We start from the raw sequence: 25,549 nt of genomic DNA, 5'->3' as shown, positions 1-25,549 counted from the left end.
TGTAGGCCTCTTCAGAGCAGAGGGCTTCCTTCTCCCTATAAAGGAGTTAGGAGGCGCCTCTTTGGGTCGTCCTCTCCTGATCCTCCCCCTAAGGAAGAGCCTCCCCGTCAGGAGCAGCCCGTCACAGCAGCGCCCCTTAACCTCTCCGCGGATCATTCGCGACCCCCTACGCCAGCCAGACCTTCCGACCTGCCTTCTCCGTTCCTGGCCGCAGATGCAGTTTGGGTGCCTTCTCATCCTGTTATCCAACAGGCACCGATCCCTTCGGGGTTAAGGGACTATACTCACGGTGTGGGTAAGTCCCTTGCGCGTCAGGGTTCCCCTGCGCGCCCACCTGTGCGTTCGCGTGCAGTAGCGCTCAAGCGCTCCCCAGAGTCAAAGTCTTTGGACTTAACTCGCCAGCGCTCTCCTGTTCAGCACCGATCACCTGCTCGCCAGCGCTCCCCTGCGCGGCAGCGATCACCTGCTCGCCAGCTCTCTCCTTCTTGCAGGTCTCCTGCGAAGCAGCGCCCTCGTGTTCCTGATGTGCGCGTTGCGCGCCCTCGTTCTCCTGAGCGCCATCGTCCTCCTGTGCGCAGCCGCGCTATTGATCAACCTGTGCCTGTTGTGCGCCAACGTTCATCATCTCGTCCACGATTGCCTGATCTGGACTTTGGCAAGGGTACTAACCCGTCGCCTCGCCTTCGCGCCCTTCTGCTCCGGCGCAACAGCGGGCTAAAGCTCCTGTTCGCAAGCGTTCGCCTGCGCGTTCTTCCACCTCTTCAGATGTGCGCGGAAACCTTACTGCGCGCCAACGTTCTCCTGCGCGTTCACGCCCTCGCCCTTCCCAGCCTGATCGCCTCAGGCCTCCGACTCGCCCGCGCGATAAATCGCCTGCGCGCAGTCGTTCGCTTGTTTGTAGTTCGCGCCTTCGTTCTCCTGAACGCACTCGACATCGCTCGCCATCGCGCCAGCGTTCTCTGACGCGCCAGCGCTCCCTGCCTGGCAAACGCTCGCCAAGTCGCTCGCGACTTCTTTCGCGTTCTCCTACGCGCCACCATCAATCGCCTAGTGCTCAGCGCACACCATCACCCGTGCGGTCTCGGGCTCCTTCACGTGCGCGCCAATGCGCCAATGCGCCAATGCGCCAACGCGATCGCGCCATCGTGTCCTTTCGCCTACGCGCCCGCGCGCCGTCTTGCCCGCGCGCTTACGCGCCCCCTCGCCCGCGCGCTTACGCGCCCCCTCGCCCGCAAGCGTACGCACCCACCCGCATTCTTCCACATGCGGCAATGCGCCCGCGCTTTGGAAATCGCCCGCGCGCGATTCCTTGAATGCTTTTTCGCGTGAAGACCGTCGCGATTCCCTTTCCCGCAGGGAACATCAGCGCGGCCAACTGACAGGGACACGGACTTCCCTCTGGATCGCTTCCGCGCAAGCGTATGTTTTCTCACCAGGACCAGGACCAGGAAGGATCTATGGAGAGGTCCATGCAACACTCTCTTTCCTCTTCTTTTCAGGCAGGCCCCGTGGTGTCCACTCCGAAGGGTCAGGGAATCCCCTTCCCTCCAGCGGGAATAACTGACACTGCGTCAGTTACTCGCCAGCCTTGGTTCCGTCACATTATGAATGCAGTGGTCCAGGCTGTGAAGCCCGCCCTCGTTGATATGGGACGGCAGGCTATCCCCCGCTGAAGAGAAGGAGAGGAGTGGACTTCGTGGTGACTTCTCCTCGGGTGAAGTTGGCTCCCAAGAGGTCGGTTAGGAGGACTCCTACGCCTTCTCCTACGCGTGCTGTTTCTCCTTCTCCTGTGGACGTGTTATCTCCTTCCTCAGGAGAGTCCAGCGAGGCAGGGTTATCTCCCACGGCACCATTGGGAGGAACCCCTCCTCTTCGGAGAGAAGCTGCTCGCGAGGATGCCCCCTTCCGGACCTCTTTGCTGGAGTCCTGTATTCCTCCTAGGAGGGAGCCCAAGGACTCCAAGACGATTCCTAAATCGTCATCCAGGATACGTCCAGAGCCAACTAAACCCCAGGAGGACGTCCACGTTTCTCCCCAAGATGAGCCTTTGGGGACCGGAGACTTAGCTGCCAGTCCGCAAGGAGGAGACCAGTTCGAGTCGGAACACGCTTTCTGGCAGGTCCTAAGCTTGATGAGGCAGCTCAATAAGTTTAAGGACCCGTAGACTGCCCCTTGTCAGGGCAAGGACACGGTGCTAGACGAAGTTTATGGCACTCAGAAGCCCCCTAAGTCCAGCGCAGCTTTGCCTTGGTTCAAAGGGGTGAAAGGGGCCAGGGACAGAGTCGAAGCCCAGCTCTCCGAGCTCGCCTCCTCCGGTCGTTCTTCTGCCGGGTTCAAACTCCTCCCACCTCCTCGAATACATCAGAGGAGGTACTTTGAGATCATGGGGGAGTCCAGTATGGCCCTTCCGCTCCACCCTTCCGTGGAAGAGCTGACCAGGGGAACTCCTCTTGAGAAGCTCTCCGCCCGGCAAGTAACGTTCTCGGCGTCGGAGATCCTGAACATTGAGAAGGTCGCGAAGAGTGCCTTGCAGGCAACTTCGTGGCTGGACGTTTGGCTGGGATCTCTGGGCATCCTATTGCGTTCTGAGGATCTGTCCAAGGAGAGCAATAGGAAGGCTTTGGAGACCTTCCTCCTCTCGGGCACGCGTTCGATCGAGTTCCTCGCTCACTAGGTAGCTAACCTGTGGGCTAACTCGATCCTCAAGCGTCGCGACGCAGTGACCGAGAGGTTCCATCCGAAGGTCCCCGCCGTGGACGTCTGCAGGCTTAGGCACTCCTCCGTTACTGGGAGGGATCTGCTCGAGCCCAACGATATAGAACGAACAGCCGAGAGGTGGAGGAGATCGAATCAAGACTCTCTCCTCCAGAGGGCCCTGACATCTCGGCCCTACAAGCCTCCGGCACCTCAACAGCAACAGCAGCCTCGCAAGACATCGAAGCAGGCTCCGGCAGCTAAGACAGGGATGTCTAAGCCACAGCCCTTTCAGACCAAGGACAGAAGGCGCGGCAAGTCCTCTAGGGGAGGTAAGAATCCTAGAGGCAGCGGCGAAGGCTGCAAGCGCTAGGATTGGCAATCCCCCCGCGTGTCCACCTGTGGGGGGATGCCTGAAAAGTTGCGTGCACAGGGGTGGCAGCAACTTGGGGCCAATTCTTGGACGGTCTCTGTGATCGGCCAAGGTTATCGCGTCCCATTCATGTCATCTCCACCTCCCCTGACAGCGAATCCAGTGCCGCTGAACTCCTATGCCATGGGATCGGCAAAGGGGTTAGCCCTTCGGGCGGAAGTCGAGACCATGCTCAAGAAGGATGCTCTCCAGGAGGTCGACGACGGCTCCCCAGGCTTCTTCAGTCGACTCTTTCTTGTAAAGAAGGCGTCTGGAGGCTGGAGACCGGTCATCGACCTCTCAGCCCTGAACAAGTTTGTCAAGCAAACTTTGTTCACGATGGAGACAGCAGAGACAGTCAGACTTACAGTGAGACCGCAAGACTTCATGTGCACACTGGATCTGAAGGACGCGTACTTCCAGTTCCCAATCCATCCGTCTTCCAGGAAGTACTTGAGATTCAGCCTAGACAGCAAGATCTACCAGTTCAAGGTGCTGTGTTTCGGTCTCTCCACAGCTCCTCAAGTGTTCACCAGAGTGTTCGCTTTGATTTCGTCTTGGGCGCACAGGAACGGCATACGTCTCCTCCGTTATCTGGACGACTGGCTGGTCCTTGCAGACTCTTAGTCGACCCTTCTTCGACACTGAGACAGACTTCTGGAGGTTTGCCGAGACCTGGGGGTCGTGGTAAACCTCGAGAAGTCCTCTCTGCTTCCGACGAAACGACTGGTATATCTAGGCTTGATATTAGACACCGATCTCCACAAAGCCTTTCCATCGGACGACAGGATAGCAAGGCTGAGGTAGGTCGCAGAACCTTTTCTCAGGCGGGAAGAGCTTCCGGCCCATTTGTGGTTGCGTCTTCTAGGTCACCTTTCCTCCCTGGCACGTCTAGTTCCGAACGGCCGCCTCAGGATAAGATCCCTGCAATGGCGGCTAAAGTCCCGATGGAATCAAGGCTCTGATTCTCCGGACTTTCTGGTCCCTATAGGACCCACGGAACTGACGGACCTTCGGTGGTGGCTGGACGACGTGAACCTTCGGAAGGGAGTGGATCTTCTCGTCCTCCCCCCAGAATTGACTCTGTTTTCGGACGCGTCAAAGGAAGGGTGGGGGGCCCACGTTCTGAACCAAAGGATCTCAGGCCTCTGGTCAGAATCAGAAAGGTACCTCCACATCAACCTGCTAGAAATGAAGGCAGTTTTCCTGGCTCTTCAACAGTTCCAACGAACCCTGGCGGGTCACTCCGTAGTGGTGATGAGCGACAACACTACGGTAGTGGCTTACATCAACAAGCAGGGAGGTACCTTTTCTCGACAGCTATCCCATCTTGCAGTAGAGATTCTGAGGTGGTCCGAAGTCCACTTGGTCACACTTTCGGCTCGCTTCATTCCAGGCAAGAGGAATGTGCTCGCCGACAGTCTGAGCAGAACGACGCAGATAGTGAGTACCGAGTGGTGTTTGGATCCTCAGATAGCCAACAAAGTCCTGACTTTGTGGGGTTCCCCGACAGTAGATCTGTTCGCGACAGCCTTGAACTTCAAGCTGCTGCTGTACTGCTCTCCAGTCCCGGACCCCAAGGCTCTTTGGCAAGATGTTTTCAGCACAGGTGGGACAACATCGACGTTTACGCCTTCCCACCTTTCTGTCTGATGAGAAGGTTGCTCAACAAGACCAGACTATCTGTCAATCTCTCCATGACTCTTGTAGCTCCGCTTTGGCATCACGCGGAATGGTTCCCGGACCTTCTGCAGCTCCTGACGGAACTTCCGAGGGAACTCCCCCCACGACACGAGCTACTCAGACAAACACACTGCAACATCTTTCACAGGGCCGTAGCGTCACTTCGGCTTCACGCCTGGAGACTATCCAGCGTCTCCTCACGGAGAGAGGATTTTCGCAGCAGGTTGCGGACAGGATGTCTCGCCACCTACGCAAATACTCTATCGCAGTCTACCAGGCAAAGTGGAAAGTTTTCTGTGATTGGTGTTGTGGGAGGGGTATCTCTCCACTCGATGCCACTATTCCAGCAATAGCGGAGTTTCTTGTGTATTTACGGGAGGAAATGCGCCTTTCAGTTCCAGTGGGGAAAGGCTATCGCTCAGCCTTAAGCCTGGCATTTAGGCTGAAAGGAGTGGACATTTCCTCTTTGTTAGAACTCTCTCTACTCATACGCAGCTATGAGCTTACCTGCCCTCAGTCAGAAGTAAGACCTCCTCCTTGGAACATGGTTCAGGTCCTCAGGGCTCTGAAGAGAGCCCCGTTTGAACCATTACGCCAGGCGTCTGATCGCCACCTGTCTTGGAAGACGTCTTTCCTGCTCGCTTTGGCCTCGGCCAAGCGGGTCAGTGAACTTCAGGGTCTTTCTTACGACGTCGCCCATTCATGGGGATGGGGGGAGGTAACGTTCAAGTTCGTCCCTGAGTTTGTTACCAAGACTCAGAATCCCGGGGTGTCGGACCTTAGGTTCGACTCCTTCAGGGTAACGAGTCTTCGTTCTGTAACAAGTGACCCAGACCATCTGTTACTTTGCCCAGTAAGGAGTCTGAGGCATTACTTGAAGAGAACAGCTGCAGTCCGTCCTCAGGTGCAAGCGTTATTCGTAAGCACAGGAAGGACGAAGAGGAGGGTCACCAGGAACACCATCTCGTCCTGGATCCGGAAGGTTATCCAACACACCTTGGATCCTGACCCTTCACCGTCACGCCGCCCTAGAGCGCACGATGTCAGGGACATCGCTACGTCCCTGGCATTCAAGAGAAATTTCTCTGTGACGCAGGTTTTACAAGCTGGGGTGTGGAATCGCCATACGACGTTCACAGCCCACTACCTGCAGGACGTGACCCACAGGAGCTTCGATACATTCTCTATTGGCCCTGTGGTGGCTGCACAACAGCTGGTCTAACCTCAGGCTCCTTAATGGACAGGTAGCAGAAGGTTGGGGGCATTGTTACCCGGTTTTAGTCTGTGTGATTGAAAGAGTATGTCTGGCCCTTACTTCTTTCTTCATTCTCCCCTCCCTTGGGGAAAGCAGCATCCTGGTCTCTGCATAGCTGACCTCAACCTCTGCAGGTAAACCATTCTCCCTTGTGCTCCTAGTGCACCTCAGAGAGTGCGAGGTGCAGGGACCCCTTTTCTCGAGTGCTGCTCACTCGGTTTTCGGGTCCCCGGATAAAGCCAAAGCCAGTAAGGCTGAGGACTTTCCGCCCTTCCTAAGGGGTAAGTCACCCAATGTATATAGCATGGTTTGTATTTCGGTTACGGAACAAATGACAAATTCAGAGATAATTTGTATTTTTCCTAACCATACAAACCTTAGCTATTTACACATATTTGCCCGCCAGCCCTGTCCCCCATGTCAAGTCTTACCTCTAAGTGAAGTGAGACAACTCACAGGTGTGTTGGGGGGGAAGGGGTAGCAAGTTACACCTTCCCTACCCCCTGCTAACTAGCGGGGTGTTAGTTAACCCTCGTTAAAAACTTAATGGCTCGTCATTTCAGCTACGCCGAAAAGTAAACCCTATGTAAATAGCTAAGGTTTGTATGGTTAGGAAAAATACAAATTATCTCCGAATTTGTCATATTTATATCTATCTATCTATCTATCTATCTATCTATCTATCTATGTATTATTGAATGATATTTTTTATTTCAGTACATTGCGGGACGAGGAAGTGAACAGCATCCTGAAGGTGTGTATGCTCATGAGGGCCGGCCATCAGGTGGAGAGAGTCTGAGACAGGAGATTTGGATCAGGCCAGATAGTGGGGCCACTCATCGGCGTACTTTATCTCAGTCAACTGATGAAGATGAAAAAGATAAACAAGATGACTTAAAAAAGCTTCCTCTTGATCAGGTGTGTTTGTGGTGCTATTCTTAGAAAATTAATTTATTTTCACACAAATAGATCAACAAGTGCATGGGTAACATTTCTTGCTACTTTATTTCCAAAGATGTGGCTCTCATATATACTTGAACAACTTTTGGAAAACCTTTGGAAGAATTTGCTAATTTTCCATGTAAAAATATATTGCTGGTGGCAATACTTCTTAATAATTTTTTGTTCTTATATGGTGAAAGTTGCCTTGATTGGTTTAAGTATTGATTGACATATCACAAAATGAAAGTAGTTAGCCGAAAGAACTTGGGAAAGAAGATAAACAAATACCTGAACCTGATAGGAGGTCAATAGGAGCAAGTGCAAGACACCTTTTAATCCTTAATGCTATTGAATCGAGATACACTAGTCATACTCTTCAGACACTTCGTTTTTAAACAGATTTAATTTCTGTCTCTCCGTCGCTTTCATTTCCCACAACTCCAATCCATACATCACAGTTGGTACAATGAGACTCAAGTTGTTTATGAATTTATACAGTAATTATTCTTCAGTGCTATTTGAAATTTAATTCAAGTATGAATTAATGAATTTGTTTGAATGGGTTTTTTGTATTATTGAATTTGTTTGAATGGGTTTTTTCTATTGGTTGGAGGCAAAGTTTAAGTTTAAGGCTTTAGCAATGATTAAAAGATAGAGTAAGGAATGGAATGGAGAAGAGAGAATTCTAGTGATAATTGTTGTAAGATCAAGGTTTTGATAACTAAAGAGGAAGTAGTAATGCAAGCTATACAGATGTCATGCAAGGGCTGTTGAAGCTATGCAGTTTTGATTAGATTTTTATACAGTATTTGATGCTGCAGGATGTTTACTGTTGGAATTTTTCATTATTTCAGTGAACCTCTCTGATGGTCATATTGCTTTGTCCAGAAAGTTGACTCTATGTTGACATTATCTGAAAAAAAACTAGAATTATTTTGGTTTTGTTTTATTGCCCACTAAGGTGACATCTGGTGGTTAATGTCAACATATGTCAGACAGTTTTTCTTATCCTAGTAGAAAACTTATACTAGGAGTTTCCTACCACTTTACAATCCCCTGTAAGTCCTCTTTATTTTTAGCAGTAATCACTAAATCATCTGCATATAGCAACTCCCACAACTCTTCATTTCTGACCTCTTCACTTAACACATCCATGGCCACCACAAATGAAATTGGATTAATGCTTACCCCTGGTGTCAAAGGTTGCTGTTTCCTCAACAGCTGCTATTACTTTTGTCCTTATTCTTTTGTACATCATCTCTACCATTGTAACCAACTTCAGTGGGACTTTCCTAAACATCACTTCTCATTGTATTTTATCATAAGCCTTCTCTAGATCTACAAAAGCACATCAGAGCTTTTATCTTCCTTCTAGCATCTTTTCCTGCAGCTACCTTACTGTAAAGATGGCATCCACAGTCCCTCTCCCTCTCATTAATCCGTACTGCTATTTCTCCATCTTTACAATCTCTCATTTATTACCCGTTCAAAAAATTTCCAACCATGTTCTGTTAGTTTAATTCCCCTTTAGTTACCACAATCCATGAAATCACTCATCTGCTTAAATATAGATACCATTAGACTCTCCTCCCAGTCTTCAAGCATTATTTCCTGCTCCCATATTGCTCTTGATGAATCCAACATCCATTCTTTCCCCTCTGTAGGTGGTAACTTTACCATTTCAATTTGAAACTGATGCACCTGGTGCTTTACCATTACTCATTTTACTCAATGCTGGTGATAATTACTTACTATTAATCCTAATCCTTTTAGTTCCATTTAGACAACAGTTTTCATGCATAATTTCTTAACTACTTATATTTGGCTTGCTACTGTACTATATTTACATTTCTTAAAAGAACAAATCATGATAGCCAGCCTTATTGAAGGCCTGAATATGTTAAATTTTCATGATGAAATGTATTAAACTAGTTTAGAATGAAATAATGAAAGGGCCACATGTCTTTATGTTATTTTTATTTGTTCCCATACTAACAAACCTTCCGTTATTTATTTGGATTATCTTTAGGCGAAGCTGGAAGGTAGCCATTAGACTTAAAGTACGAAGTGTGAACTGCCTAACCACCTGAGTGGGTAGGGTGTCGGTGGCTGGTGGGTACCCAGCCACCTCTATATATACTCTCACAGCTGTGAGGTACATCACTTTTTCTTTTGGCTTGGTAGAGAGTGGACGTCTCCTCTCTCACTTCCTAAGGCGGTCTTTGGACATCTTTGTTTACTTTTTCTTTTCAGGTGTGTGTGATTTCTTTGGATCGCCTTCATGCGGACCTGTCCTGGGCGTGAGGGTGCTGTGTGCGGTACCTTCATATCATCATTGGATACCGACCCGTACTCTCTGTGTCCTTTGTGTAGAGGGCATCGTTGCGAGCAGGGTTTAGCTACCGCAGAGTGTAGGGAGTGGCCTGCCTCCCACTGGGAGAAATTTGGATGGCGCTGCAAGAAGAAAGGCAAGCGCGATCTTTCTCCCTCAAGGGCGAGGAAAGCGCGTTCTTCTTCCTCTCGCAACCCCAAATCTCTTTTAAAAGCTCTTCTTACTCGCACTCTTTCGGGGGACGATCGAGTAGGAGAGCAGACCAATTAACTCCTTGGCATAGGTGATTCTTTGTTGCAGCAGGAATGCGCTAGACCTTCTGCTTCCAGTGTGGCTCCTAGTGCTCCCATTGCGAGCATTTCCGCTCATGACCCGCCCTTTTTAAATATTTAACTTAGACGGTGAATATATAATAGCTGCTGCTCTGGCGGCTCGACAGAAAACACACAAAAACTCGCGAGCGATCGCTATGAAGGTTGCGGGTGTGCCCACCAGCGCCAACTATCGGCCAGATACCGCATATGCATGTAAACAAGCCTCAATTCTTCTCTGTCGGTCTGATCGACAAGACGTACCATACTCGCTGTTAACCTGGAGTTTTTCAACAGACTTGGTGAAGTACTTCATTTTGGTTTGAGCTTTCGCAGTGCAGGTGTTTTATCTTCAACTTAAACTCTTGAACTCTTTTTTGGACAGATTTAATTGTTGATGACTTTGGATTGTTTTTTGGACTTTCTTTGACTTTTTTCAAAATGGCTGACCCTTCTCAAATTCCTAGATTTTGTAAGTGTAATGCTAGGGATTGCAATAAGCGTCTTCCAAAGGCCTCTCTCGACCCACATACTGTGTGTTCTAATTGTCGGGGTAAAACCTGTCAATTAGGAGATCGGTGTGAGGAGTGCGTGGGCCTTTCGGAATTCGATTGGCTTGAATATGACAAGTATTCTCGTAAGCTAGAGAGAGATAGGGTGAGGAGAAGTTCCTCTAGATCGTTAGAATTTTCCTCCTCCCATGCCCCTGAACCTAATACTTCCCCTGTAGTAGTTGTGCCTGAACCCTCTACTAGCACTCAGGAACCATCAATGCGGGATATGTTACGTGCCATTCATGCTTTGGGCGAAAGAGTTGAGTCGTTAGCTACAGACCGTAATCAACTCATGGCTGACGTTAAAGAGTTAAAGTGTCAGAGTGCCACAGTGGAAAATTGTGGGAAAGTGATTAGTGCGCAAAGTGTTATCAGTGTTGCGACCGAGGGTTCGTCTGTTCGTGCCTGTCGTTCGCCTAGTCCGAGACCTCTTGCAAGCTCCCAAGCCCCAGGGAGAAGTAATGTCGTACGACTTATGGGTTCGAGAGGCCTTGATCAGCGAACAGACGTTCCCTCTATGGTTTCAGGCGTGTCTCATCAAGACCGCCCCTACCATAAGACGAGCGAGACGATTTTCTCCTCGTCATCCGAAGGCTTTTCGCGTAAGAAACCGTGGAGCAAGGTTTCGAGGCCCTTAAAGCGAAAGTCAGTCCCTTCAGGACAGGTCCAGCGTCCTGGTTGTAGCCATTGAGACAGCTCTGACCCTTTGCAGTCATCGGAAGACTGCTCGCCGCCTAAGCAGAAACGTAACACAGGCTCCGAGAGTCTTGGTGTAGGCAAGGTTTTGCAGTCACAGACGTTACCCTCGTCTCTTACCGCACCCATTCCCGTTGATCCTAAATGGGTTGTACTGCAAGACATGCAGCTTAAGCTCGCCTCCCTTATGGAAGACTATTCTGCTGAAAAGGTTCACGATGATCCTCGCCGTTTAGCTGATCGAGATCCTGGCCGTCAGCCGCCCAAATGAGCCTTTGCTCGTCCTGTTGATGTTGGCGTTACTAAGTCACGTCAGTCACGTTTTGTAGAGCCTCACTCGATGCAGTCCCGTGTTGACTTTCAGCCGCATGTGGACGTTCAGCCACTTCCTAATGCTCTTGTTGACGTTCAGGACGTTCGCCAACCAGCGAAGTTGACTTGTTTTGACGCTGAGCGTCAAGCGCCGCAGTCAAGAGTTGTTTTGACTGCTCAGTCTAGGCAGTCAAGGCAGTCTCGAATTGACGTCTAGCGTCCTCCCGCTCCTGTTGTTGTTGACAGTCAGGCTGTTAAGCAGTTACATGACGTAGCGTCCTGGACTGCTACTGATGCACCAGTGCGTGTGGACTCTGCGTGTCAAGCATTGCCGCCAAGGCAGGTCTCCCCTTTGCTTGTTACTCAGCAGTTGTCGGACGAAGATCCTTCAGATGAGGACGTTGCTGATCCTCATCATGATAATCATCCTTCAGATGTAGACGAACCTAAGACGGTTCCTCCTTCGATGGACTTTAAGAAAATCATGTTGATTTTCAAGGATCTTTTTCCCAATCACTTTGTTACCGTTGCTCCTCGTTCGCCACCGTCTGAGTTTGCTCTAGGCTTACCTGCTACCAAGCCAGCCTTTACTAAGCTAGTGCTTTCTCGCTCTTCCAAGAGGGCTTTACGACTTTTAGGCGACTGGCTGGATACCAGGAGGAGTTTGGGGAAGACGGCCTTTGCCTTCCCTCCTTCTAAGCTTGCTTCTAGATCGAGCGTCTGGTATGACACGGGAGAAGTTCTCGGCTTGGGAGTCCCTGCCCCTGCCCAGGGTGACTTCTCAAGCCTCGTAGACTCTCCCCGTCGCCTGGCCATGAGACGCTCGAAGATTAGTTGGTCCTCCTCGGACCTTGACCATCTGCTTAAAGGCGTATACAGGGCCTTTGAAGTATTCAACTTTCTTGACTGGTCATTAGGAGCTTTAAGTAGGAAAATCTCGTCTGCTGACCAAGATGTTTCCTTACTCATCATGTCATGTATGGATAAAGCCATCCGCGATGGCTCCAATGAGCTCGCCTCCACCTTTACGTCGGGAGTCTTAAAGAAGCGAGATACCCTTTGCTCTTTTCTTTCGGCAGGAGTCACTCCCTGTCAGAGATCAGAACTGCTCTTTGCTCCCTTATCAGCGTCCTTGTTTCCGCAACAACTGGTTAAGGATATAGCTTCTTCGCTTGTGCAGAAGGACACCCATGACTTGATGGCGTCCTCTGCTCGCAAAGGGACTCCTTCTACATCCTTTGCTGTAAGACCCAGGATCGAGACTCCGGCATCCAGGTTTATCCCGCCCTTTCGTGGCAGAGCTCCCAGCAGGGGAAGCGCTCGTGCCGAGGGAAAGAGAGGTAAGAAGAGAGGAGCCAAGTCCTCACGTGGCAGAGTCTGACTGCCCACAGCCTCAGACACCGGTAGGAGCCAGATTGAAGAGCTTCTGGCAGGCCTGGGAGAAGAGGGGTGCAGACCAAGAGTCTGTTCGGTTGCTCAGAGAGGGGTACAAAATTCTGTTTGTACGCAAACCTCCTCTAGTGACAACTCCCATAGACCTCTCTCCCAGGTACCGAGAGGAGTCAAAGAGACAAGCCCTAAACCAAGAAGTGTCTCTGTTGCTAGAGAAGGGAGCGGTGGTGAAAGTCTCGGACCTTCAATCACCGGGGTTTTACAACCGTCTCTTCCTAGTCCCAAAGAATACAGGAGGTTGGAGACCGGTGCTAGACGTCAGTGCGCTCAACGTTTTTGTTACGAAAACAAAGTTCACTATGGAGACCACGAAGTCTGTCTTAGCAGCGGTCAGAAAGGGAGACTTGATGGTCTCTCTCGACCTACGAGATGCGTACTTCCACATTCTTATACACCCGGATTCCCAACCGTTTCTGAGGTTTGTTTTCAGGAATGTGGTATACCAGTTTCGGGCCCTGTGCTTTGGCCTCAGTCCTGCTCCTCTCGTGTTTACGAGGCTCATGAGGAATGTGGCAAAATTCCTCCATTTATCGGGAATCTGAGCCTCCCTGTACTTGGACGACTGGCTTCTCAGGGCATCGTCCAGTCATCGCTGTCTGCAGGATCTTCATTGGACGTTGGGTCTGACCAAGGAATTGGGACTTTTGGTCAACCTAGAAAAGTCCCAACTGATCCCATCCCAAACTATTCTATATTTAGGGATGGAGATTCGCAGTCCAGTTTTTCGGGCTTTTCCGTCTGCCACCCGAATAGAACAAGCCCTGCTCAAAGTCCAACTAATGCTGAAGAGAGAACGGTGTTCAGTCAGGAATTGGATAAGTCTCGTAGGGACTCTTTCATCCCTGGAGCAGTTTGTCTCGCTAGGAAGACTACACCTTCGGCCTCTCCAGTTCCATCTAGCTTTTCACTGGAACAAGGACAAGACGTTAGAGACGGTATCAATCCCGGTCTCCGAACCAGTAAAGGCATGCCTGAAATGGTGGAACAGCAATATCAGTCTGAGAGAGGGACTATCCCTAGCAGTCAAGAACCCAACCCTCTTAATGAGAGAATGCCTTGATGAAGTCATTGAGCTTCAGCACGGCATTTCATTCCCGTGCTGAATCTTGGTGACGGGCAAGAGGGCTCTCGAACTTCGGGAAATTGCTCCCCCAGTTCGAATCTAAATTTCTCTCTTTCATCTTTTTCTTCTGCTTAATATTACTTCGACCTTCTCCTAATTTTATCAAATTTCCTTTCTTTCATCTTGCTGTCCTATCTCTATGATTATTATTTTTCTTAGTTATATATATATATGTAGATGTATGCATATATATATATTTATTTATTTTATTTGTTCATTTATTTTTTTATCTATTTTTTTTCTATTTTATTTAAATGGCGTGGATATTTCCACATTCGTTATTACTGCCTGCTTAGATGAATGGGAGAAGGGATCACGGTTGGGAGGTATTCGCATTCAAAGCTATATATGAGAGTATTGGATGATCTCAGCCATCCCAAAGATGGTTTGGACCTTTTTGGCGGAACTACTCTCAAGGTTTGGGTCATCGGAATCCAGGGGGATCCAATCCTTGAGGTGGGACTCTTGGCTTTTGGCCGGAAGCCCATCATTACAGATATGGGGAGGATGATTCCATATTACTTTGGTCTCAGTCCTAACAGGCGGGTTTAGCTTACACCTGTGCCTCTATATCTGTTTTGATGCTATCCTTCGGGTAGGGTATGGAGTGGACCATCGGGGAAATATACTCTCATTGTGCCGATAGTGGCGAATGCAAATTTCCTTTCCAACGTATGATACTTTCTTATAATTCTCAAGCAGGTACCCCAACAAAACAACAAAAAACCTGAAAATCCCTCCCTTAAATATGGACCCTTCAAATACTGACTCCCCATCCCCTGGATTTGCTGACTCCCCCCCGGCACTGTTGACGACTTCTGCTACTGAAATTAAGGAAAACTCTGTTGACGACCTTCGAACTAAAAAGGACCACTCTACTGATGTTAAAAAATCTAGCAATTTGGGTAACACAGGGAAACTACGATTCCTTCATGTTTCCCAAATCCCATTAGAGACAAATTATGATGATATATATAGAGCATTTGAGTGCTATGGATTGATAAAGGAAATACGGATGCGACTTGGAGATGAAAAATGGGACTCTTGGATATCTTTTGAAAGTCATGATGAAGCGTTTAATGCCATAAGTAATATTAGTAGTATCAAAATTAACGAATTGAACATCATGGGAGCTCTTTGTGATAAGGTCCCAAAGGAATTGGATGTGTACAAACCTGCTGATTGGTTTGAAAAAGATAGAAATGTACCCATGCCTTCACAGAGAAAACCCAAACCACCTATGTGGCTCTTAGCTGAACCTAAAGGGATAATAGGGAATTATTTTAAGATATGTAAGTTTATCCAAAAAAAAGTAGGAACCATAGCACCTGGAGATATATCTCGTTTTGGGAAGAACAGTTATCTCATCCATGCCAAATCTTCGACTCAGTCTGCAATACTGTCTAACTTACAGACAGGCAGTGATGAAATTACATTGGAAATGAAACCTCATCTAAATTTTAGTTATGGAAGGGGAGTGGTCTTTAATAAGGACCTATACGAATTTACAGAGGAGGAGATACTTTCTATGTGTCCATTAAATGTATGGAAAGTGCATAAGGTTCCTGGAACTTCAATGATTATACTTACTTTCCAGGATGCTGATGTACCTTTCCATATTTTTATTGAAAATGAAAGGATTAAAGTTCGACCTTTCAAACAAAAGCCCCTGCAATGTTTTAATTGTTTTAAATTTGGACACCCATCCAAAGTTTGCAAAAATGGAAAAATGTGTGGTATTTGCTCCAAAACTTATCATGGAGAATGTACACTTGAGGCCAGGTGTTCAAATTGCAATTTGAATCATAAATCAACTGATAGGATATGCGAACTGTATAAGTTGGAGGAAGCTGCCCTAAACAAATCAAGTTTAGAACACATAAGTGTGGGACATGCAAAAAGAATGTTGAATAAATCAACCAGCTATGCAAAGGCCTTAAAATCAAAGGTAAATTTACCACAGGAGACAGCAACCCCACCTAGCACTGCCAGTAATTCTAAGAAAAGAAATACAACCTCTGATGATAAAGTACTGCATGACAAAGTAATCGTATTGCCTTCTGAGGCTTTGCCACAGCGTATTAAAAATGGGTCATTGCCCATTTCTGTACAGCCTTCGTCCCCCATTACTAACATTAGTACTAACCTCTCCCAGGCCATGTCCTTGCCTGATTTGATGGAGATGCCACCTGACACTAAGTTACCAGGTGCACCTGTATTGGGGAAGGTGCAAAAACCTGGTAGCTCAAAACCTACTAATCGGAAAAGAGAGAGACCTCCATCTCTCTCACCCCCTTCCATAAGAAATATCAAAATTACGACGTCAAATAAATATGATGATTTGTCTGTTGATATTTCTGATCTGGAAGTCAATTTAAATAAATCGGAAATTCAAGTGGAGGTCCACCAACCTCCTCAACAATCGGATCAAAAAGACAAAAAGAAAATCATAAATTCTAAACCCAATCTATCAAGACCTTCTTTAATAAAACCACCTAAAAATAGTGTGAGATCAAAAACTGTTAATGGGAAGACTCCATCCAAGGGGTCTACCAAATTATAAACCATAGTTTTTTCCTCCATTTTGCAATGGAATTGTCAGGGTTTAAGGGCCAAATATGAAGAACTTAAGCTCCTTATTCATGAGCATTCCCCCATAATTATTTGTCTACAGGAGAGCAAACTTGATCATAATACCCCATGTCCTCGCGAATACATTAGTTATAGGACACCATATGATCACCAAGTGGGGAGCCATGGCGGAAGTCTCATATACGTTCGTCGAGATGTTCCCCAAGTTTCTCTGTCTATTCGTACACCTCTGCAGGCAGTGGTTGTACAGATCGACATAGGGCGAAAATATACAATTTGTTCTCTGTACTTGCCTCCAAATGATAACATTTTGTATGACAACTTAGTGGAGGTGATTCAACAACTCCCTCAACCTTTTCTTTTACTTGGAGATTTGAATGGTAGACATCCTTTGTGGGGTGATGTTTTAGCAAACACGAGGGGAAATATCATATCATCAATTGTGGAAAATGAAGATGTGGGACTCCTTAATACAGGAGAGCCCACACACTTTCATGTCCAGACAGGTACCTTGTCATGTATTGACCTAGCAATCGTAAGCTCTAATTGCCTAATAGACTTGGATTGGAGAACATTAGATGATTGGCATACTAGTGATCACGCACCAATCATTATAAACACCAACAATGGTCCACCTTTACAGGGATCGCCACGATGGAATCTTGACAAGGCGGACTGGGGTAAATTTCGTGAGCTAAGCGAAATTGAGGGGGATGCAGGACAAGTTGAAAATATCGATGATGCCATAGACTTACTGAATGGAACTCTCCATACAGCAGGAGTCAATTCAATTCCAAAAACAACAGGGTTATTCAAACGACGACCAGTCCCGTGGTGGTCTTCAGAACTAACTGCCCTGCACAGAGCCACAAGAAGATCTTTAACACGATTGCGTAGACGCAGAACTGATGAGAATTTAATTATGTACAAGAAATGTAGAGCACAGTTCCGTCGTGCCATGAAAGAAGCAAGGCGCCAGTCATGGATGTCTTTTGTTTCCTCCATTAACAGTAGAACACCACCATCTTCTGTGTGGAGGAAAGTAAAAAAGATAGCTGGCAAATTCACCCCCAACCCACCACCAGTGTTGAGGGTGAATGGCCAGTATGTAACTGAAGCAAAGGAAGTTAGCAATGCCCTGGCTAATCATTTTTCAAATGTATCCAGCAAGTGTGAAGGAGCCCCTGGTCACCAGTATAGGAGCGCTGAAGAAAAGAAAATTTTAAATTTTGCAACAAGAAGGGAAGAGTCGTATAATTCTCCTTTCACTGAAAGAGAATTTGATTCCGCACTTGCTCATTGCAACGATACAGCCCCTGGACCCGATGGAATTCCATATGCAATGATTAAACATGTACATTTTAATACAAAGCTATTTATTTTAAGTATTATTAATAGAATATGGCATGATCATAGTTACCCAAGTGTTTGGGAACTAGCCATTATTTTAGCCTTTTTAAAACCCGGTAAAGACAAGTTTTTAGCAGCAAACTATCGTCCTATTGCATTGACATCTTGTTTATGTAAAATCATGGAGAAGATGGTCAATGCAAGGCTGATATGGTACCTTGAAAAGAAAGGTATTTTATCACCGATTCAATGTGGATTCCGAAAAATGCACTCAACGACTGATGTGTTGATACGACTAGAGTCTTCTATTTGTGAAGCCTTTGCTTCCAAACAGCACCATGTTACAGTATTTTTTGACCTTGAAAAGGCATATGATACCACATGGAGATATGGTATACTTAAAACCATTCATGAATTGGGATTGAGAGGAGAGCTGCCACTATTTATTCAGGCATTTCTTTCACGTAGAGTTTTTCAAGTGAGAGTTGGGGAAACACTATCTGAGAGTAAGTGCCAGGAAGAAGGAGTTCCTCAGGGTAGTGTGCTGAGTGTAACCCTTTTTGCACTAGCAATTAATGGGATATCCAAAGCCATTCCCCAGGATGTTCTCTCAACATTATTTGTGGATGATCTCTCAATATCATTTGCTGGCACTAGAATGGCAATGGTTGAGAGAAAAATCCAACACTCTATTGATAAAATTATCCAGTGGGCTGACATGAATGGATTTAAGTTCTCGACAAGTAAAACTACCGTTGTCCATTTTTGTCGTATCCGGGGAGTACATCCAGACCCGGATATATACATTAAAGGTCAACGGATACCATGTGCAAGAGAAGCTAAATTTTTAGGTTTGATATTTGATTGTAGGCTGACATGGGTTTCTCACTTAAAAGCATTAAAAGCTAAATGTGTTGAAGCTCTGAATATCTTAAAAGTATTGTCCCATACATCGTGGGGGGCAGACCGCAATACTATTTTAAAATTATACAAGGCCTTGATTTTTTCCAAAATTAGTTATGGTTGTGAGGTATATTCTTCAGCCACCCCAAGCCGGTTAAAAATATTAGACTCGATACATCATGCAGGTATTAGATTGTCTACTGGAGCTTTTAAAACCTCGCCTATCCCAAGTCTCCTTGTTGATGCTGGAGAGTTACCTCTAGACCTATACCGAATGTCTTCCATTCTTCGGTATTGGTTTAGATTGCAAAGACTCCCTAACTCTCTCGCCTTTCAGACTGCAAGCCTTGTAAGACACGCATCATACTTTGAGTTGCACCCAAAATCTCCTCAACCTTATGGCTTTCGGGTGAAACGATTATTAAATAGTCTGGATTTAATTAGAAATAAGGTACTTCCATTCAAGGTATCACCAACGCCTCCATGGAAGTTACCAGAGATATCTTTTTGTAAATATTTTATTGGAGATAAGAAGAATATGTCAGACCTAGAAGCCAGGTCTCTTTTTAATGAACATGTTAGAGAACATAGAGGATCAACTTTTATCTATACTGATGGCTCCAAATCTGATGCTGGCGTTGGATTTGGAGTACATAGTAATGGTTTTAATTGTAGAGGTGCACTTCCTCTGACCGCTTCCATATTTACTGCCGAACTGTATGGCATATTAACCGCTATTGAGAAAATAGCGTTGGAGAAGGAGGGTAATTTTACAATTTTTAGTGATGCAAGGAGTGTCCTTCAAGCTATGGAAGTTTTTAATTCTAATAACCCTTTAGTTTTAAAGATTTTAGAATGGCTTTTCATAATTGGACGGAGAGGTATAACAGTTCAATTTTGTTGGGTTCCAGCACATGTAGGTGTGTCTGGGAATGAGAAGGCAGATTCACTGGCTAAGGAGGCTGCATCAGAGTTGCTGCCAAGAAGGTATCCCATTCCCTGTGATGATTTCTTAAATGACATCAAGAAATTGGTTTGCAATAAATGGCAACAGCAATGGGATAGTCAAGATGGCAATAAAATGCGAGAGATAACAAATGACATATCTCCTTGGAGGTATAATATGATGCCCCGAAAATGGGAGACGTCTCTTTGTCGTCTCCGTATTGGTCACACTCGGTTTACACACGAGTTTTTGCTGAAGGGCCAACACCAACCATATTGTGACGACTGTGTAGTACCTCTAACAGTAAGGCATTTGTTGACCGAATGCCCCAATTATAACAACTTGCGGAATAGATATTTGTTTGAGGCTCGAGGTGAGGGTGGCAGGTTCATCCTTGCCAAGATTCTTGGAAATGATGTGTCCTACCATGCAAGTGGCATTTTTAGATTTATTTCAGAAGCAGGTCTTCTGAAAAATATTTAACTTTTATTACATTCAACTTTTATGATTTTAATTGAATACTCTTTTATTTTTTATTTTATTTTATCTTTTATTTTTGTATACATAAATTAAATGTTACCGGCGTCAATGACCTCAGATGTCAGGATGCCTGAAAACTTTGAATCAATCAATCAATCAATCAAGAACCCAAACCACGTGTTGTTCTCAGACGCGTCGGATTTGGGTTGGGGTGCGACCCTGGACGGTCGGGAATGCTCAGGTCTGTGGACCTCAAGTCAGAAGAACATACACATCAACGGCAAGGAGCTATTGGCAGTCTACTTGGCCTTGATGAAATTCGAAAGCCTCCTTCGAAACAAAGTGGTAGAGGTCAACTCCGACAATACCACAGCTTTGGCGTACATCTCCAAGCAAGGAGGCACACACTCCCTCACGCTGTACGAGATCGCAAGGGACCTGCTCATTTGGTCAAGAAATCGAGGCATCTCCCTGTTAACGAGATTTATCCAGGGGGACTTGAACGTCTTGGCAGACTGTCTCAGTCGGAGGGGTCAGGTGATTCCCACGGAATGGACCCTCCACAAGGACGTGTGCAAGAGTCTTTGGGCGACTTGGGGTCAACCCACCATAGACCTCTTTGCCACCTCGATGACCAAGAGGCTTCCAATCTATTGCTCACCAGTCCCAGATCCAGAAGCAATACACATAGACGCTTTTCTACTGGATTGGTCTCATCTGGACTTATATGCATTCCCACCATTCAAGATTGTCAACAAGGTACTGCAGAAGTTCGCCTCTCACGAAGGGACAAGGTTGACGTTGGTTGCTCCCCTCTGGCCCGCGAGAGAGTGGTTCACCGAGGTACTTCAATGGCTGGTAAACATTCCAAGAAGTCTTCCTCTAAGGGTAGATCTATTACATCAGCCCCACGTAAAGAATGTTCATCAAAGCCTCCTCGCTCTTCGTCTGACTGCCTTCAGACTATCGAGAGACTCTTAAGAGCTCGAGGCTTTTCGAAGGAGGCAGCCAGTGCAATTGCAAGAGCGAGGAGAGCTTCTACCATCAGAGTATACCAGTCGAAGTGGGAAGTCTTTCGAGACTGGTGTAAGTCAGCATCTGTGTCCTCGTCCAGTACCTCTGTAGCCCAAATCGCAGATTTTCTTTTACATCTGAGAAATGTTCGCTCCCTCTCAGCTCCCACGATTAAGGGCTACAGGAGCATGTTGGCTTCGGTCTTTCATCATAGAGGCTTAGATCTTTCCAACAATAAAGATCTCCAAGATCTCCTTAAGTCTTTCGAGACCTCTAAGGAACGTCGTTTGGCGACTCCTGGATGGAACTTAGATGTGGTCCTAAGGTTCCTCATGTCAGACAGGTTTGAGCCATTACATTCAGCCTCCCTGAAGGATCTCACCCTCAAGACGCTTTTCCTAGTGTGCTTGGCTTCGGCTAAAAGGGTCAGTGAACTTCATGCCTTCAGTAAGAACATCGGCTTTTCTACAGAAAAAGCCACATGTTCACTTCAACTTGGTTTCCTGGCCAAAAATGAACTGCCTTCTCGTCCTTGGCCTAAATCTTTTGATATACCTTGCTTATCAGAGATCGTAGGCAACGAACTTGAAAGAGTGCTGTGTCCAGTTAGAGCTCTTAAGTTCTACTTAGCCCGTACTAAGTCCTTACGAGGTGGATCTGAGGCATTATGGTGCTCAGTTAAGAAACCATCATTGCCTATGTCAAAGAATGCTTTGTCATATTTTATCAGATTTTTAATACGAGAGGCTCATTCTCTCACTTGAATGAGAAAGACCGATGTTTGCTTAAGGTTAAGACGCACGAAGTAAGAGCTATAGCAACTTCCGTGGCCTTTAAGCGAAATAGATCTCTGCAAAGTATTATGGACGCGACCTTTTGGAGAAGCAAGTCGGTATTCGCGTCATTTTACTTAAAAGATGTCCAGACTCTTTACGAGGACTGCTACACACTGGGTCCATTCGTTGCAGCGAGTGCAGCAGTGGGTGAGGGTTCTACCACTACATTACCCTAATTCCAATATCCTTTTAATCTGTCTCTTGAAATGTTTTTAATCTTGTTTTTGGGTTGTACGGAAGGCTAAGAAGCCTTTCGCATCCTGGTTGATTTGGCGGGTGGTCAAAGTCATTTCTTGAGAGCGCCCAGATTAGGGGTTTGATGAGGTCCTGTTGTATGGGTTGCAGCCCTTGATACTTCAGCTCCTGGGAGTCTTTCAGCATCCTAAGAGGATCGCTGGGCTTCGTGAGGAAGACAGACCAACAAGGCAGAGTAATCGTCTAAGTCAACTTCCTTACCAGGTACCTATATATTTGGGTTTTGTTATGTTATAACTGTCAAAAACTCTAAGCATATACGCTGTAAACTTTATTAACTCTGGTCTCTACCCACCACCATGGGTGTGAATCAGCTATTATATATTCACCGGCTAAGTTAAATATTTAAAAATGATATTTTAATTATAAAATAAATTTTTGAATATACATACCCGGTGAATATATAAATTAAAGGCCCTCCCTTCCTCCCCGATAGAGACCCAGCGGGATGAGAAGAATTGAGGCTTGTTTACATGCATATGCGGTATCTGGCCGATAGTTGGCGCTGGTGGGCACACCCGCAACCTTCATAGCAATCGCTCGCGAGTTTTTGTGTGTCTTCTGTCGAGCCGCCGGAGCAGCAGCTATTATATATTCACCGGGTAAGTATATTCAAAAATTTATTTTATAATTAAAATATAATTTTACGCGTGAATCTCGCGATTTTGTGCGCAAATCAGCAGTTTTTGCGAGCAATTCACGAGCAGATGGGTCGGAAGCACGAGCAAGTGCGGTACCAACACCGCCTCCGCCTCCGGCTTCTACCACCTCCAGCGGCAGGCCGATACCCTTTCCAGAGGGTTTTAAGGAGCCTCCTAATAAGTTTGCTGATGTCCCTGTTATTCCTAATCGTGCTTCTCGATCATCGAAGGAACGTGTTCCTCTGGTGCAGATACTCTCCCCTGCGTCGACTCAGGCTCCCTGTAGAGCTCCCCTTAGGGGACGTTCTCCTGGAACCTCAAGGGAAGCCCATTGCTTACCTAAAGGTTCTGAGCTTCCTTTATGGGTGAGCACTTTTCTCTCCACTCTGCAGAAGTCTTTTGGTGTGGCTCCTCCACAACCACAACCCCGACTTCTCCAGTCAAAGCGACCCTTATGATTCCTTTGGAATCCTTGTCGAGTTCGTCTCTTGGGAGTCTTACATGGCGAACCTTCCTTTTACCCCGGTTTAGCCAAGGGAAACCATGAGGCAGAAGAGAAAGATGAGAGGCATAACACCACCTCTCGCCGACATCATCCACCCTAGGACATATAGGGACGTAGGCTCGCCCAGGTAGATAGCTGTCCATCCCTTCAACCCCTAAGAAATTGAGGTAGTGTCTGGACCAGTGTCCAATTTCTTTACCTCCTCCAGAGGAAGAGCCTTCAGCCCCACTGCCAAAGCTTCGTCTGCTGGTGCCTCGAAAACCTTGCAGATTCTCCCTCCTAAGACTGCGTAGGAACATCCTGTGGAAGGGATTTGAAAGACACCAAGACGAAACCCAAGGGAAGCTCGTATGGCTGACACACAAAGAAGGTCCCCTGTGGCGGGTTCCTCAAGCGACACTGTTGATGACCCTGACCTACCCCAGGCTCTGGACGTGAGCTTGGAGGTGGCCAACCCCTTGTATATTGATGATGAGAATCTTCCAAAGGCGGCTAGTCTGAACTTTCACTCTAAGCAAGAGAGACATGAGTTGGAGCACACCTTTTGGCAGGTCCTCTCTTATATGAGGGCCATTAATAGGCTGTCTACTCCTGGTACTACCACCCTGGAGGATAAGGACATGGTTCTCGACGAGATATTCAAGACCCAGGAGCCTCCCAGGACTAGTGTATCTTTGCCCTGGTCTAAAGGCTTGACAGCTGCCAAAAGGAAGGCTATCATTCAGATAGCCGAAATTTCTAGTTGTTTGAGGGCAGGTTCTTCCTCCTGGTTTCTTCCACTTGCTTCTATCTTAAAAAGGAAGTACTATGAGATCAAAGGGGAACCTCATTCCACCATGTCCCTCGACCCTTCAGTAGTGTCTCTAATGAAAGGTCTTATGGCTCAAACCCTCTCCTCTCTGAGGGCATCCCTCTTGGCAGTTGAACTTTTTAACGTAGATAGAGGCACGAAGTACGCCATATAGGCTGCTTCATGGCTTAACCTATGGCTAGGATCATGGGCTTCATTGTCTACTCCCACGTTCTTTCGAAAGAGTTGGCCTGGAAGACTTTGGGGTCTTTCCTGTTGTTGGGTACCCGAACTCTTGAGTTCCTGTTGCACCACATTGTTTACTTGTGGGCGAATGCTATACTCGAGAAGGGATACCATCATTGGGAAATTCCACAAACAAGTGCTGAAGGTGGAAGTCTCCCGGTTGAGGAACTCCACCCTTGAGGGTTCTTCTCTCTTCGTCCCAAAGGAGATAGAAAGGGGTGCTGAACGATGTAAGAAATCGTCAAACGATTCTCTCCTCCATAGGGCCATGCCATCAAGGCCCTATGGTAGATCTTCCCAGTATTCTCACAGTCAGCAAGCACCTTCTTCTTCTCACCCTTCAACTTCTAGGTGCTCAGGATCTACAAAGGTGTCTAAACGGCCCTTTCAATCCAAAGGCTGGAAAGGGACCAAGTCCTTCAGACGTAAGAAGAGAGGAAAAGGAAGTGGCTGAGGTGGTCACTCCCACTAGGACTGGCATTCCCCTTGACCTGCCACCTGTGGGAAGATGCCTGCAGCACCTCTGGCAGAGGTGGCAGTTTCACGGGGCAGAGCCCTGGACAGTCAAAGTGATAGCTCTAGGGCAGGGGTCGGCACCCTTTTGAGCCCAATGTGCCATTTGGTAATTGATATTTTTTTTTACTACCTTGCGTGCCAGTTATTTTCTAGCATTATATAGGAATATTAAAATTATAATTGTATAGTATGTAGTAACCATTTCCATTATAATGTATTTTCCTGAACATGCTTGACATGAATGTAATAATTGTGTTGCATTTAGTATTCTTTGTAACAAAATGAAATATTATATTTTAAGTTTATACTTCACCATATCAATGCAATCCTTGCCTTTGCTTCCCAAAGGACTAAGTTGAAATTTCAGGTGAAATTTGGACACCTTGACTTGTAAGCCTGCTACGATGGGGGCTGAGATTGTGCTTCATGTGTGAAAATAAATGCTTACATTGATATGTTAATCCTTATGCTGAGAGCAATGCAAAAGATACGTTCTTCATGCAATTGAATTTGTCTGGTAGTGATGGTCAGGACCTTAAAATGGAAGCTGCATGATTATGTTTTACTAGTTTCCAGTATTTCTTGGAAATCTTTAAATTCAGCTGACCACAATGATAAGGCCCGAAAGTTAATTAACTGCATTTCCAACTACTCAGTTTTCATCCACTCTAAGAGAGTCGCATACAAGTCACTGTATTTAAAGGTGCCT

General features: G+C 46.6%; 1 protein-coding gene across 1 annotated transcript in view; it reads left to right on the top strand.

Annotated features, from left to right (window-relative positions):
- Positions 1–25,549, top strand: part of LOC137652334 (telomerase-binding protein EST1A-like) — a 406,355-nt gene that overhangs the window by 56,814 nt on the left and 323,992 nt on the right. The window contains 1 exon segment of the mRNA XM_068385678.1: positions 6,762–6,962. Coding sequence (XP_068241779.1) covers positions 6,762–6,962 — 201 coding nt within the window.

This window comes from Palaemon carinicauda, chromosome 13 (genome assembly GCF_036898095.1).
Source record: "Palaemon carinicauda isolate YSFRI2023 chromosome 13, ASM3689809v2, whole genome shotgun sequence".
Taxonomy (NCBI): Eukaryota; Metazoa; Arthropoda; class Malacostraca; order Decapoda; family Palaemonidae; genus Palaemon; species Palaemon carinicauda.
The sequence above is the reverse complement of the archived record's forward strand: the minus strand, read 5'-3'. Positions and strand labels throughout refer to the sequence as shown.